This window comes from Scomber japonicus, chromosome 5 (genome assembly GCF_027409825.1).
Source record: "Scomber japonicus isolate fScoJap1 chromosome 5, fScoJap1.pri, whole genome shotgun sequence".
NCBI classification, from domain to species: Eukaryota; Metazoa; Chordata; class Actinopteri; order Scombriformes; family Scombridae; genus Scomber; species Scomber japonicus.
In genome coordinates, this window is record NC_070582.1 from 25207385 (window position 1) to 25222381 (window position 14997).

A 14997-nucleotide genomic window follows, 5' to 3' on the forward strand; every position below is an offset into this window, starting at 1 on the left:
AAGAAACAATAAACTTGAAACTGTGAAATTTCAATGAAAAAAAACTAAATCAGTGAAGTAGAAAACTAGCATGCCATGTCGGAACTTTTCTTTCATTTACAAGGGAAAATGAGTGGGGGGAAAAATCCACTAGAGGTGAAGGGAAATCAGTTTAACATGTTCTCTTTGCCTCTGAGTGGGGTTGTGTGGGCATTAGTAAAGTCTTTGTTGTCTCAGAGTCTGTCCTTCCCTCCAGCAAATTGTTAGTCCAAGCAAAAAAAAAAAAGAAAAAATGTAGAGGAGTGGCAACCAATGGGATTCTCTTCTGTGCCAAAAGTAGGTGTCCCTTCTCTTCCAGTTGTGTTACTCTTTGGCAAAAATGAAGGGTGAGAGGAGAGAGCAGAACAGAGCAGGGACACATCTGTACAGAATGTCTGGGGACAGGGGTAAATAAGTTGTAAAGTGAGGGTGGAAGTGGGAAGGTTGGGGGGGTGGGGGGTGGGGGTTAATCAGAGTCTTATCCCATCAGGCAGTGGGGCTCCTCTCCATGGGGCTGCTCCCCCCCCAAGGCTAAGCGTCGTACTTCTTCCCCGTTCTGTGGATGTGGTGGAACAGCGTCATGGAAAAGGCCATACCCAAAAGCTGCAGAGGAAAAGAGAGGGAGTTAGTGAATTTGTGTCTGCATGATAACTTCCTCTATGTGTGTGTTTATGTATGATGCATGTGTGCATGTGTGGTCGTGTTTTTTTGATGTCGATGCCGTTGGGCTGGAGTGTGTTTTGATGCACAATAAATCCTGTGGTGAGGCACTAGCACATTTTCGCTCACTCGCTTTTTTCATATGGCCTTCAAACACAAGCTCTGGAATCTTTGTGATGGCGGGAAAAAAAATAAAAAATGTACAGCGTGCACAAGCATTAAGTCAATGAAGTAAATTGAGATGCCACTGAATCAAAGTAGCCAGCTATCTCTTTGAAGTTTCCATTACCCCTGATACTTCTACATCAAACACAGTCACAAGGCTGATCCTAAAACCATTATCTGGCGAAGTTCAGATGGCAAGAAAACTGCAAAGTACTGTACGGCGCATAGTTTTTAAAAAAAAGAGGCCATGTGACGTTCCTGCAAACAGACTCGACTGGGGGATTCCTACAGAATATGATTAGCTTGGGAAAGCTGCTGATTCTCTTCCTTTAGTTTTACTCAAAACCTCAATTCTTGAAGCTGCTCCAGAGAAAACGCCACCTTTAATCTGCTGTCTATCAAAACACTAAATGGTATTTGAAGTAAACATCCAGCGAGAGGAACTTTAAAAAAAGTCTTGGTGCTTCAAAACCAACCCAATTTTTTACATGTGGTTGCTAATATAAGCGGCTCAACATGCATGGAAACTTCCTGCTGTCTACTTCATTCAACGTGAGCGAGACAGCCTGACAGTCCCTCCTACAGGACTTTTCAAAGCCCAATCATCTGTCTCCTCTTAAGAGTATATATATAAATATGCTGACATTAATGAAACCATTATGGATTAAGTTATAGACATGCTGTAGGCTTTTGCCAAAATCTGCCATACATGCTTGCCAGTTCTCAGGGCCTCTGGCTATTATGCAACAGTGCAGACTTATGGGACTTAAGCTTTCCATGATTCTCTTCACTGTCATGTCCTTCACCTTGCCTCTCAGCTTGCTTATCTGACAGCTCAAGGTCTGTTTCTCTACTCTCCCACCCCTCACCTGAATCCGAGTGCGTATGTGTATGGAGAGGGGGTATAGATCATTAAAATTAATGTCAGCTGAGGCGGTGTTGTGGAGTTTAATTCAGAACGAAGACTTTATCAGTCTCCAAACAGGGCTGATATTTGTCAGTGCTCCACATGTGAACGCTCTGTGTGTGTGTGTGTGTGTGTGTGTGTGTGTGTGTGTGTGTGTGTGTGTGTGTGTGTGTGTTTGTGTGTGTGTGTGTGTGTTCGAAGAAGAAATGAACAGAAGGGGAAAAGATAGTGTCAGACGTAGAGAGAAGAGTCGATCTGTTAAAAGTGTAGGAAGACTGTGTGATGTTGGCATGAATACATAGTGATCTAAAGTTGGCCAATATATAATGTTAACTTTCCTTCAGTGAGGCTGTGAACTTTGACTAAAGCTCAAGCACCATACTTCCCTGTGGGCAGTATAATTGTGCAGTGTCATAAAAGTTGCTTTGCATGAACCATGGATTGATTTATTACAAACTGAAGACTTCACAGCAAGAGCAGAGTCACTGACAGGTCAGAGAGGGCAGGAAACATAAAATAAGAAAGCATTGTAGAGAGCTATGTTATGTACACATCTCCATTGGGGCGTTATATGAACCTTAGAGTAGGGGGCACAGGAGTCCATATAGTATATATCCTCCTATAGTATAAATCCATTCAGTCGTGTAATAACGATTACAAGACTGAATGGAAAAACAGTGCAGATAGATATTATTAGACAGGTTGGTGAAGGTTTGGAGCAGTACATAAGGAGTGTTCAAACTGTACACCAAGGGATATTTAGATACTACTATAATACAAACAATGTTTATAGAAAGATGTAAGAGGGATTCAATAGACAGCAAGTCGTCCTAGGTGTTAATGCACATCTGTAAATTGAGCATGTTTCAACTTTTTTGCTTATGGAAATGCGAAAAATGGAGAGAGACCTCTGGAGTTCTGAGTAGAGGTGGAAATTATGAATCATAATTAAAATATCCACAGACTACATAGTTTCTTTATTTTTTCCCGAAGTAAGCAACCACCTCACAGTTCAAATGTGCTTCAGAACAGATATCAGTAATGATGAATGCATCACTGTTGGTAACGCTGAGATGTTCGGCACTGAATCTGTCTTCAGTTCAGCCTTAAGTTCAGTTTGACAAGCTGTAATTGTCAGTTTTGTACAACAGTAGGTCTGTTCTTAACATTATGATTGTGTAGGTGGCTTTCACTCTCTTTCAGTAAAGTTACAACCAGACAGTAAGATACTGTGCAGTCACCCGTGACCTGAGCTTCACTGCTAAAAGCTACTGATTCAGTCAGCGACAATGATCATTCACTATAATCAGTATAATCTGGTTTGTTTGTACTTGTTCTTATACTGTAGTTGTGAGACCAGTCAGAGTTTGAATTGTCACACAAACACAGCACAGTGGGTGTGTGTTTCTAGCTACGGTCAGTAGCCAGTACCAAACATCTGTACAGTTCATACTCTGGCTGTCTGGAACACATGCAAAATCTCAACCTCTAAGAAAATGAAAAAAGCTGCTGCAAGGACAGTGTGAATGAGACGTGGACTGCACAGAGGGACATAAAGCAGTTCATAATAAAAAAGGAAGCAGTGCCACAGGAGGAATATCTATCAACCCTCCCTACAGCGCCTTTAATCTATAACTCTATACCTGCTCCCCTATATTCAGTATCACAGCTCTCTTATCTTCTGATGGACCCTTATACATGGCTGCAGCCTGCTTGGCACAAAGCCAGGTAGCTTTGATTCTCCCAGACGGGATCAGGATGGAGAACACAGTGGCTGCAACATTTCAAGATGAGTGGGTGCCGTGAACGCCCACAGAGCACAGACCTCATAACTTTCTCGGAAGAAGACAGTGACACACTCGACTGGAGGCCACTGGATTCACACGCTTTATTTTTAAAACATGTTGCCACAAAGGCAGACACAAACAAATGCAACCAAAATAGGGATAGGGAGAGAAAAAAAATAAGAAAGAAAGAACAATATATCATTGAGCTTCCCTACCTGCACTACCAAGATGACCATGCCTATGGTTCCCAGCAGGTGCTTGTTGTCATCCAGCCATTCCTCCACTTTCTCGAAGCAGCCCTGAAATGGAACAAGAGCTTGTAAGGATACCACTTTCCTACCATTTTTAATGTGGCAGAGGATGTCACTTCAGTCTGATCACCTCGAAAAAACAGTTCACATTTTTAAGAATAAATGCATCTCCTGCGTCTGAAATGTTCCTTCGGATGAAAAAACTACGAGGTGAGGTGTTAAAACAAGTGAATTACCCATGAGTGACGACTTTTATATCCCGACTCCTGGCTCATATGGACAGACGTGTGCATTAACAATGCAGGTACATAATCCTGCGCTTTAAAATGTATTCGCACCTGGGTTCACTCAGAGGTCAGCCACTAGAGGAGTGGTGGGAGTAAATGCCTGTTGGTTGCAGCTGCAAAGTGATGTTCCTTCCTGAGTGCGGGTGCTGAGGCGACATGTAAGAATCAACTGTGGAGTGTGTGGTCGCTGTCTCCTCTGGGCAGGATTACACACAAGCCTTCAGAGCTGCGGCTTCCCAGTGGGCAGGCTCAATGTCTGCCTATTCTCATTTTGGCAATTATATTACAGCTTTTAATCCTGCTTTGGACCTAAGAAGCACATGCCAGACCAATAGCAGATTAAACTTGTAATGGTGGTGGTGGTGGTGGTTGGAGGGGAGGGTGATGTGACGGCGAATATTGTGCTTCAAGGTTTTTGAGGAAAGGAGCTGTTGTCTCATGCATAATGGAAAAAAATTCAGCGTGATCCGAATTAAGCAATAAGAGTAAAACTTTAAAGCTACTCTACTGTATACTAGTGGGTTGTATGAGGACACGATGTACTGAAGATTCAAATTTTATAGAAGATTTATGATTTTTATGTCCCCCGTGAAGCTTGTACTAATATCAGTCATGGTGTGTTATATCAACATAATTAATATTTTAAGCCACGTATACATACACAGCTTCAAACATAAATTGAAAAGAAGGACAAAGCTGTATGGATCTGGCTGATACATTACCACAACTAACATCTTATCATATCACTGTATGTACAACTAAAAAAAAAACAACACATCACATCACAGTCAATGTCAACTCACCCTGTTCCAGAACATGGTGGTGGAGTTACGCCCGCAGTCCTGGTAATGCTCCTGGCAGCAGCGGTCAGGAACAACCTTCTCCTTGAGGGCCTCGTGCCAGTCGGTGTATGCTATAACACCACAGCACTTCCACTGTGCATGAACAAACACACACACACACACACACACACACACACACACACCAGACATGAGATTGGTTTATGCTTCCAGTCTTTCCAGGAAGACCTCAAACTAACTTTAATGCAAGTATTAAATTCAGTCCTTTGCTATGGAGTGCTACAATAATGGAGCGAAGCACGCATTAAACAACCAGCCTCGACATTTAATGTTGCATTAATTCTACAGCTACAAGCCAAGAAACACATTAGCTGGAATATTTCAGTAAAACTTTGCATTGGTCTCTTTCAGCCTACCTCAGCCTGGATGATGTTCCAGGCATTTCTCAGACCTATGTTGTTTTCTGAGTTGTAAAGAGCCAGCCCATCTTTCAGGTCCTGCTTGGCATTCTCACTCACCTGGGAATGAAAAGACATCATGGTTAGTGCATTGTAGGATTAATTATAGTCTTTATATTGGAGCGGGGAGTCTAGTCTTGAGCGTCTTTTAAGAGTACATACACATCATTCCGCTCTTTTAAAGCTGTCAGTGTCTTATTTTGCACAGACAAGTGCTAATGGTGGTGCCTTTGGCGTATAGTAAAGTGCTTTTTAGTGTTTTTAGAGGGGTGATCAGGCATTCTTTCATGAACTGACTAATCCCGATGAAAACAGAACACAGACAGCTAACAGTTAGCGACAACTGACCAGTAAACAGCGACGTACACAGCTCAGTAACAGGTAACCTTTTTTCCCCCCTGTCATGTAAAAATAGCCCTGCTCCAGCACTGTAGTGGACTTTTACATGATGAGCAGCAGATCTGACAGGTCATGTGTCACTTCAACTCTACACACACTGCTTCAATATGCCCTTTAATAACATCAGCATATCATTTTCCTTTTGACTGAACCCCAGCGTTGTGCTCAGAGTTGTGCCATGTCTGATGGAGATTAATATCTCATTGGCTGTGTTAATGAGATACAAAATCAGAGCTTTAGTTCTCCTGCAGTTCACTTTGCCCACGAGGGATTTGCTAACTGCCAGGACAGATTGAGAGGCGCTTCAGACATGGGGGTAATTATTACTTGAAAAATGACATGAACTGCCAGAGCCATGCTGTATTTCATCTACACAGGCTGCTACTACTACAGCCTACGACATCTACTACATCTGTACACTACCTGCAATATGAGTTACAGCACAACAAAAGGAACGCACCTCGCTTTAATAGTTAAAGCTTAGTGTCTAAGACTGTGCCCGGGAAAATAAATAAATAAAATAAACCCGGCAAGACTATAAGAGAAGCAGCATCATGTTTATTACCGCCTGACACAACACAATGCTTTCATACTCTCCACTTTCTTCATTCAGAGGCTTCTGCTCGGCTAGACGCTGTTTAGAGTGGTGGGAGTAAATACCACCATCAGTAAATCCCTCAGTTAAAAAAACATAAGAGAAGCAGGAAAATTGAAGCAGGCTAGCAGATAGTCATGGTTTTACAAGAGAAATACAAGATTTAAAGTCACTTGATGAATTGCCTGTGTAGCTCAGCAAAAATCTGTATTCTATATACTGTACTGTAGGAGACAAATCAAGCCTTTCTTTGATCATACAGAAAACTAGATTAAGCTTTATATTAAGTGGTTCAGCAATTTATTGGCGGGAACAAAAAGCCTCAAACCCTTGTTTTTTGAGCTGCAAGGCATAATGAAACTATTTGCTGAATTAAACATAAAAGTCAAACTGATTTTTTACTGAGTAATTAAAGTTTCCCTAGCAATAAAGTGCTTTAGTAATCATTAATCATGCAAAACCCATTTAAAACATCCTCTAAAAACCTTTGAAATAAGATTAGTATCATTTCAAATCACATTCTTTTCTTTTTTTTTCTTCTTCTCCTTCTGTAACTTTGCTGATGCAGGGGAGCATATCTGTGCGTTGCACCTCAGGCTGCAGGCCCCACTATATCTGTCCTAGTACAGGAAAATGAGATGAAGAGCAGTATCATCAATCTCTGCCTCTTACTTTGTTTCTACCCTCCATCTTTCTCCTCTCCATGTGTGATGCTGCTCGCTCATTACTGACTCCTCGCAGTAACACAGTCACTAAAAGAGCAGGGGGCCTCAATACTACAATAAAAATCATCTCTTGAGTCTCCAATAAGTCTCTGCACATCTTCCATTTCATGTGTGGAAGTCTTTGTTATAGCCTGAAATGAAACCTAATGATCCAGATTTACCGCTAACGAGAGGCAGACAAATGACTGCAGAACAAACACAAATTTGATCATGCAACACTCTGACCCATTTTCTCCATGCAAAAGGAACAGATACATACACATTGTTGTTGCATTAGCCTATTTTTTTCTGATAAAGAAAACTAACGCCTTGACTGAGGCTTATGTTGCTGCTGGTACTGGAAATGGCACACAAACATCGTATGTCAGCAACATCTAACTCCTGGTAAGTCTTCTCTGAAAGTTGCCACAGATCATCAACGCAATATCTCGTGTAGCATATTGACAAGGCCTTGAGAGAAAGCTCACACTTCTCATACAGTAACATACAGTAGATGAGTTGGTGCTTTCCTCTGGGCTGACCAAGTTCACACTCAGCAATACAAGGCAGCACATTCATCACAGAAGTCTACATGGTTGAGTTCAGCTAGCCAAGAGAACACACAAGAGTCACAGAGGGGGAGAGAAAGGAGAGAAAAAGAAGAAACCGTGCAGATATACATGTTGACAGGAAGGAGGAAGGCGTGGGCTTTCTATCCAAATTGGTGTTTGTTTTCTGTCACTGCACAGCAGCAGGCAACAGAGCGTGGGTGGCGGATTGTCTGATAAACACCTGTCACTTAGACGCTGCAAAAATACAATACATGCAGTCAGTGCTGAAATTACCAAACGCCAACATATTGAAGCTATATCATTTTCTTTGTTTCATGTTTTGAACAATTTTTTTTTTTTTTTAAACTTTGTCAGATTTGGGCCCTAGATTTGGTGAAATGTAAACACCTGGGGGACAATGTACACTGGGACATGTTAGTGAGCTGACACACAGCCATGCTGCTAACTCATTAGCAGGCTACATAACCATGACGAAGCCGACTGCTCCAATTTAAAAAAAAAAGTGAAATCTTTTTTGTCAGTTATTTCATGTTAACAAAAAATCTTCCTGTTAAGACAGCAAAATTCACATCCTGCTCTGGAAGAACCAGTAAGAAATATATCAGTTTTATCCTAGAATTGACTCTTTTGTATTTATTCTGGTTCCTCTCATTAGTTTTGCCTCTGAGGGCAACTGGCTAACAACTGCTGTCTCAGATGCCAGTTTGTTGAATGCTGTGAAGCATTTAGTGTTTGTCGCACAACACAAGAAATGATTGCTTATTTACAGTAGGAGGTGTGATGGGTGGATAGAAGAGCAATTAGTGTATTGTGTGTATTTTATTTACTTACCCGACTGCTATTTATCACTTTGAGCAATTACAATCTTCAAATGATGTTACTGTGTTGAATTACAATGTCTCTGCAGTAAAGTCTCACACCTAAAACCCCCTCAACAGATTACGCAGGTGGTTCAGTTAATATATTACCCCTATGAGAAAGAAGCTAACTAAACAAAAAAAGCAGCCCATCTGTGAAATTAGACAAGCGTAAAGATATAGCCAGATACAAATTGTTAGTAGGTTACCACCTTCTGTGCACACTGACAGGAGAACAGAGCTTACAGCTATATACTGAACTGAAAGACAACTGAGGCTTTGGTGAAAATGTGAAGAACAGTAAGTTCTCACTGAAAGATGACTGGAATTAAACACATACTATTTAATTTGCACATTTGCCTTCCTACAGTACAAGGGACAGATTCTTCTATACTACAGCTGCAACTAATGATTATTTTCATTATCGATTCATACTGTATGCAGATTATTTTCTCGATTAACTATTAGTCTATTCAATGTCAGATAATAATGAAAAACTTCCTACAACCCAAGGTGATCTTCCTCAAATGTCTTGCCTTTTCTGAACAAAAATCAAAAACACAAAGAGAATCTGTATTCATTATATGAAAGCACGTCTGCTTAAAAATGAATAATAAAATTGTATTCAGAATAGTCAAATCAAAATGATTGCTGATCAATTTTTGATTAATTGTTCCAACTCTATACTGTGCACATAATAACACATACAGTACTAACCATACATACTCTAAGAACCTAGTGCATTCCCATGATGATTCATGTGAGATCATATGGAAAGAAGTTTTTAAAATATGAACCTATTAAAGACTGTGACTTATTTTGACCACAGCACCACATCTGAAGTGTAAATATGCTTATATTGAATTAAAGTTGACACAATATTTTAATATATGATCATGAATATTATACAAATTAAGATTTTTCATAACTATAACTTGTAATTTTCCATTAAAGTAGACTCCACAATCAACATGATATTAAAACTATGGCTCTAGGGCTAGTTTAGCATCTGCACACAACAGACTTGCCAAGTAACAACATGGCAGTATCAGATATTTGCTGTTGTGGACGACGCATTACAGCAAGACTAAAACTGTACTTTTCTATGTGATCATGTGTCAGCTGGTTGAAAAATGTAGAGTATACATGGAAAGATGAACAAATAAAGTGCCAAATTATTATCAAAAACACGTTTGCTGACCTGTTGACTCGCTTGGAGCAGGCAGGCAAAGCACTGTGTGATATAATCTCAGTACACCCTAGGAAACTGTGATCCCACCGGCATGGACCTGTACTACTCCCCATTAGAGAGCTGAAAGGAGATTTTAAAATCGAGGATAAATAAATAAAGAGGCCATATTTCCACTTCGCAGGACTACTCTCCAAATTTTTTATTCCATGCTCTATTTTCCTCATGTCACCCCTCTTATCTTCAATCTTTAAACATGACTCATTCTGTGAAGTCTTTAAAAACTACACAATCCAGAACAAATTGTCACTTGTCTTACGGGTTTCTTCCAATGAAAGTAAGCAAGCCTTTCCTTCTTTGTCATGTGTTGTCAGATCTCGGAGACACTGTTGGCTTTCCTCCAGTCAGCTGCAACAGTATGGAGAGTGTTGCTTCACAACCACGTACTAAAAGTGATATCCTGCTGTCAGAACAGACAGTCACGCCCTGTCTTCCATCATTAGCTGTACCCTCTTCAAGGATAAACTCCAGATACTACACTTAATCTTTCTTTTTTCACATCAGATTTGTTACATTCACTCTCTGCTATACCTCTTTCCCCATGTTAAGTACTTTTGGACTCTTACAAGCTCATTTTTCACATGTATACTCTCAGGGCACATTGGTTCTAATCATCAAATTCTTTCACTCCCTAAGAACTGTGGCTAACAATATTATACTGTTGCTCCCATTGCATAGTCTGGGTAAGAGCTTGAGCTAACTGCCCTGAAAGCGTAATAAATGATGTGGAGAGAAGCAGCATCAGAGCCCGAGGTCCCCAACAGCACATCATTAAATGCAATATTTAATTCCCTTGGTTGCTCTGCAAGCCTGTGCTGCGTAGCCTGAGGTCAGGGCACTCGACAGTGCAAGGGGAAGACCCCTGCTACTACTCTGTAATTGGTACTGATATATGAAGCATGGTCAGGGATTGAACATATCTGTGCCTGTACACAAATTGCACAAGGCTTTGGGTTTGTGTGATAGCCTTACCTACTTTCCCAACCAGTATTTTATTTGTCTAACCTTCTTGACATCTTGATTCACAGTGACACCGCACGACACTTTCGGTGCATATGTTCTTTTTTTTAATCCTCCTGGTATACTATTTTTATATGCTTCTCCCCCCCTTTAACTTACCGCCCTAACACATTCCTCCTCCTTTCCTTTCATGCCTTAAATATCTCACGTCCTTTTCCCTCTCTTCACCTGCTTTCTCTCCATACCTTCCTCACTCCTGCATTGTCTTTGTTTCCCTTCCTCCCTACATCCCTGTGCACACGCTCCGGTGCTTCCCCATCTCTGCTTGCCAGGTTCTGTTTCCACGTTCTGAGCTAATAAACCTTCACCGCTGTTTGGCTTGGTGTGTTGGGTCGACGGAGGCACAATGAGGTCACTGCGTTAAAGACGGATCACTGTAATCTGGTTTGTGGCCCAGCCATCTGCTGTAGTCAGCTGGTTACTAACTGCAGGGCCAACCTTTATTATACTACGGCCTGTACATGGCATTTAATCAGAGTGCTTAACTCCACTGGGCTGTGGAGGGAAAGAAGGAGCACCTTCACATAAGCCATACCTGGAGGCGAAACAACTGGGGTGAGGAATAGAAGAGAAATTCTCCATTAAGGAGAATGAGGAGTGCTTCTTAAGCAGGATTAAACTGGTGGAAATGCAGAAATGGGGGTGAGACAGGCTAACTAAATGAAAGCAGCAAAATATGTTTTCCTCCAACAAAACTGAATGTTCACTCCTTCCGCACATCTCGTCGACAGCTTGTCACCCGCAAGGAGCACAGTTTGCAGAGGCGTCACTCATGACTTAAAGATGACCTATTTGAAAGACTAAAATATCTGTTTTGCAGGCCTCTGTCGATACACGTTTAAAAGCTGCCAACTACTGTCTTCCAGACTTGTTAATAAATGCTTTGTGATTAGAAGATCAAATAGGAGAAGTGAATTAGTGATTCCTCTGATCACAGCCTGTAGCAGAGGACGGGGAGCCTCACACAGCATACTAGATCTCACTGGAGAGAGGCAAGCCGAAAGAAGAGAGAAAAAAAAACAGCAATATCTGAAGTCGTTGTAGACACCGATTGTCCTTCAATTCATCTTGACATTCCATGACATATAATGCCATCTGTGTAATGGCACCACACAATTTCCTCAATTTTGCAGGACATCTTATTTGGAGGGCGGTTTGAAAATGCCATCTCCAATAACACATAATTTGCTGTAATGGCTTTGCTTCCCAATGACATCTGAGCACCAATAAAGGAAAATATATTTGGTAGTGATCAGCATTATTGTGGTTTCACATCCCATTAGGTCGAAGCCGAGATAAACACCCTGTAATTCAGGAAGATGGGAGAAACATAAAATTTGGTTGCTATTTACCGGATCTGGCGTCAATGACACATAAATCCTATCCCTTGCTAATGGAGACTCATTTCAGTTTTTGAAGAAATCCTCAGCCACTTGGGCTACCTTTTCCTGATATCACAGGTGATGTCAAGTAACTGCTGTGAATTCAAGAGGTACGCTATTTAAATTCCACTAGAGAGATCAGGGTTTGAATTTTTTCTTTTTTTTTCTCTCAAAGTTAAGCCGGTAATATTTTGGAGATAAGGCAAAAGACATATTTACTCCTGACAGGGTGTGCCTTGGAGACCTGATCCAAATCTAAGAATGGGGAGGCTGCTAAATGAATTCTTTTATCTGCCTGAGAGACTTAGTTTGAGCAATAACCTCAGAACAAAAAGGGAGAATTAACTGACAGCCCCTGGTGCCTGCGACATAGACACTTTGAATATATAAATAAACAGATCTATCAATGACATGTCCTTGAAAAAAGATAGAAGTCTTCTTTGCTTGTCCTGCTCAAGACATTTGTCTTCTTCAGGCTGAAATATTTGTGGAGCAACTTGATTAAGCATTGACAATGATGCAGTCTACCCGTGGATAGCAATAATCTCCAGAGATTTACATATCGTCATCTGTTGTCACCACACACACACACACACACACACACACACACACACACACACACACACACACACCCCTAACCTGAGACCAAGCCAGGGTCATGGGAAATGTGCTCGGGACCAATTACAGGGAGCCAACTGGTAGGGATTGGGCTGCATTTTAGGCCTAACCTTTGACTGCTGGGTTAATGGCAGAATGAAGACATTCAACCTCCTGCCTGAGGAACGACCAAATATAAAAGAGGAAACTCGGACACCCGGAAACAACTGGCATATAGATACATTTGTCACACTAACACCTTTTATTATTACTTTGTGCATTTGTGAGTACTCCTGTGTGTGTGTGTGTGTGTGTGTCTTCAGCCTTAAAAAACATAAACTGCCCAAGACTACAAACTGCAATGTACTCCTCACTGCCTTGGCAACATGAGTTCGTACTATGGATTCGCTGTGACGGCGAGCTAGATTGTATAAAGAAAATGTCATGAAGCTAACTGGAATGATAACAGATGTAAGCTTTAACATTCAGACACAACATGGAGAATAAAATGAACTTACCTTATCTGAGTACACAAAGAAGAGGATGAGTAGTATGAGCTCTGCCAGGAGAATAATCAGCAGGACAATGAAGAACTGTCAGAGAGAGGGAGAGAGAGTCTTGTTTTAACAATTGCTTCAGCAGTATTGTAAAATCTACCTTGTCATGCCAATGAAAACATGCTGCACATAAATCTGAGACTCTTGCTCATTCAAGGGAATACAGTGACTGGTACTGCATATGCCAGTGTTTGTGCATCTCATTAGATACTCTGCAACTGAGATTTAAAATGCATTTGATTCCTTCTGAGTAATACATGGAAAGCAACATAATCAGTCAATTTGGGTTAAGGCTACAGTTACTGATTTCAGTTTGTGCGTAGAATATAGAGCAACCTAGATTCCTCAATAATAAAATAAAACAACACGTACTGGGGAAAAAAGCATTGAAATGAGAAAAGGAAAGACAGAAAAGGGAGAGATGAGAGTGGAGGAGTGACAGAAGGAGGGAAATAGAAGAATCTAAAGTGCCGGAGGGCCTACGAACATGTGAGAGGATGAAGAAAAGGTTTGAAGACCTCCTAAGATTAATTTACAACACAGCCTCGCATCTCATCTACTATTCTCTTCTCCCTTCTTAATGCTGCTTCAGCTCAATATTTACCAAGCTCTTCTACACAGCATGGGAGGAGGCATGAAAACCTAGATTTTTAGAAAACACCATTAATAACAAACTCATTTTGGGAGGAAGGGGCAGGCTATTATTTTTGTCAAGGCCCAATTGACAGTTTTTTGGTTGGATATCTGGCTTGTCAGTTTAGCGTATCACTGTTGTGTGTGCCTTCACAGTCGGTTTGTCACATATTTTCCTGGTGCTGAAAGTTAAAGGAACAGCTTCTGTTGGCGCTCTGCTGGCAGTGAAAATATGAAAATATGAAAATATGTGTGAGTGCGGTCACATGCATGCACTGCTTTGTGGGCATATGTTCTCATATGCTAGCAATTCACACGTTCAAGGACCCAAGGCTTGTCGTTCCAGTTGGGTATTTTAGTGTTTTCCATCCCACTTTTTTTTCCTTCTTCTTTATTGTGTCAGTAAAGATTTTTTGGCAAAGAAAAAGACAGACTGGAAATTTACTACAAAGGATTAATCCGGAGAGAGTTGACCGCAGAGTAACTTCAGAGATAATATGTCAAGGTGGAGGCTCAGATCTGTTTGCTCCAAGAGATCTAAACCCACTCTGATGTTTTCAGGTCTTGCGAACTCACCTGCCCCCACCTTTGGGTGTGCTGGGCTGGAAAGATAGACCAAGAAAAAAACAAAAAACAAACCAAAAAAAAAAAAACAGACCCCGGCTCAGAAAGGAAATATTGTGGTCGATATGAAACGCTGCCATCCACAGATGTGGCAAGTGACCTAATGAGAAACATCAGAATTTTTAGATTTTCCATTGGGTCCCTCTTTTTCTCATTCCAGCCTTCTTTCTCACCCCCCTGCCCCTAGCTCTCACCCTCTCTCTGCTTCACAGTTGTTAGGCAGGTGAAGGAAGCCATGTCCAACACTGAGGATTTGGTGGGGCTTTTGACTGATGCAAGAGCTTCAAGGGATTGGGCTGTTTGTGATGTTAAGTACCCAGAACCCCAACTCCAGTTCTCATTTAAAGTTTTCATACATGAAAGTTTTTTTTTTTTTTCAGCAGATCCAAGCAAGCTCATTCCATTGGGTGAACTTTTGTAATTAACTTGTGCTTAAGATAAAACACTTATACAGCTTTGGGCAAACAGTGCAATG

At 41.1% G+C, this 14997-nt stretch overlaps 1 protein-coding gene across 1 annotated transcript in view; it reads right to left on the reverse strand.

Moving 5' to 3' along the window:
• Positions 1–549: 549 nt before the first annotated feature.
• Positions 550–14997, reverse strand: part of tspan9a (tetraspanin 9a) — a 62620-nt gene continuing 48172 nt past the window's right edge. The window contains exons 3-7 of the mRNA XM_053319212.1: positions 13227–13301; positions 5292–5393; positions 4879–5010; positions 3753–3836; positions 550–621 (exon numbers count right to left, since the gene is read on the reverse strand). Of these exons, the coding sequence (XP_053175187.1) occupies positions 550–621; positions 3753–3836; positions 4879–5010; positions 5292–5393; positions 13227–13301 (465 nt within the window). The remainder of the gene's footprint in view (positions 622–3752; positions 3837–4878; positions 5011–5291; positions 5394–13226; positions 13302–14997) is intronic.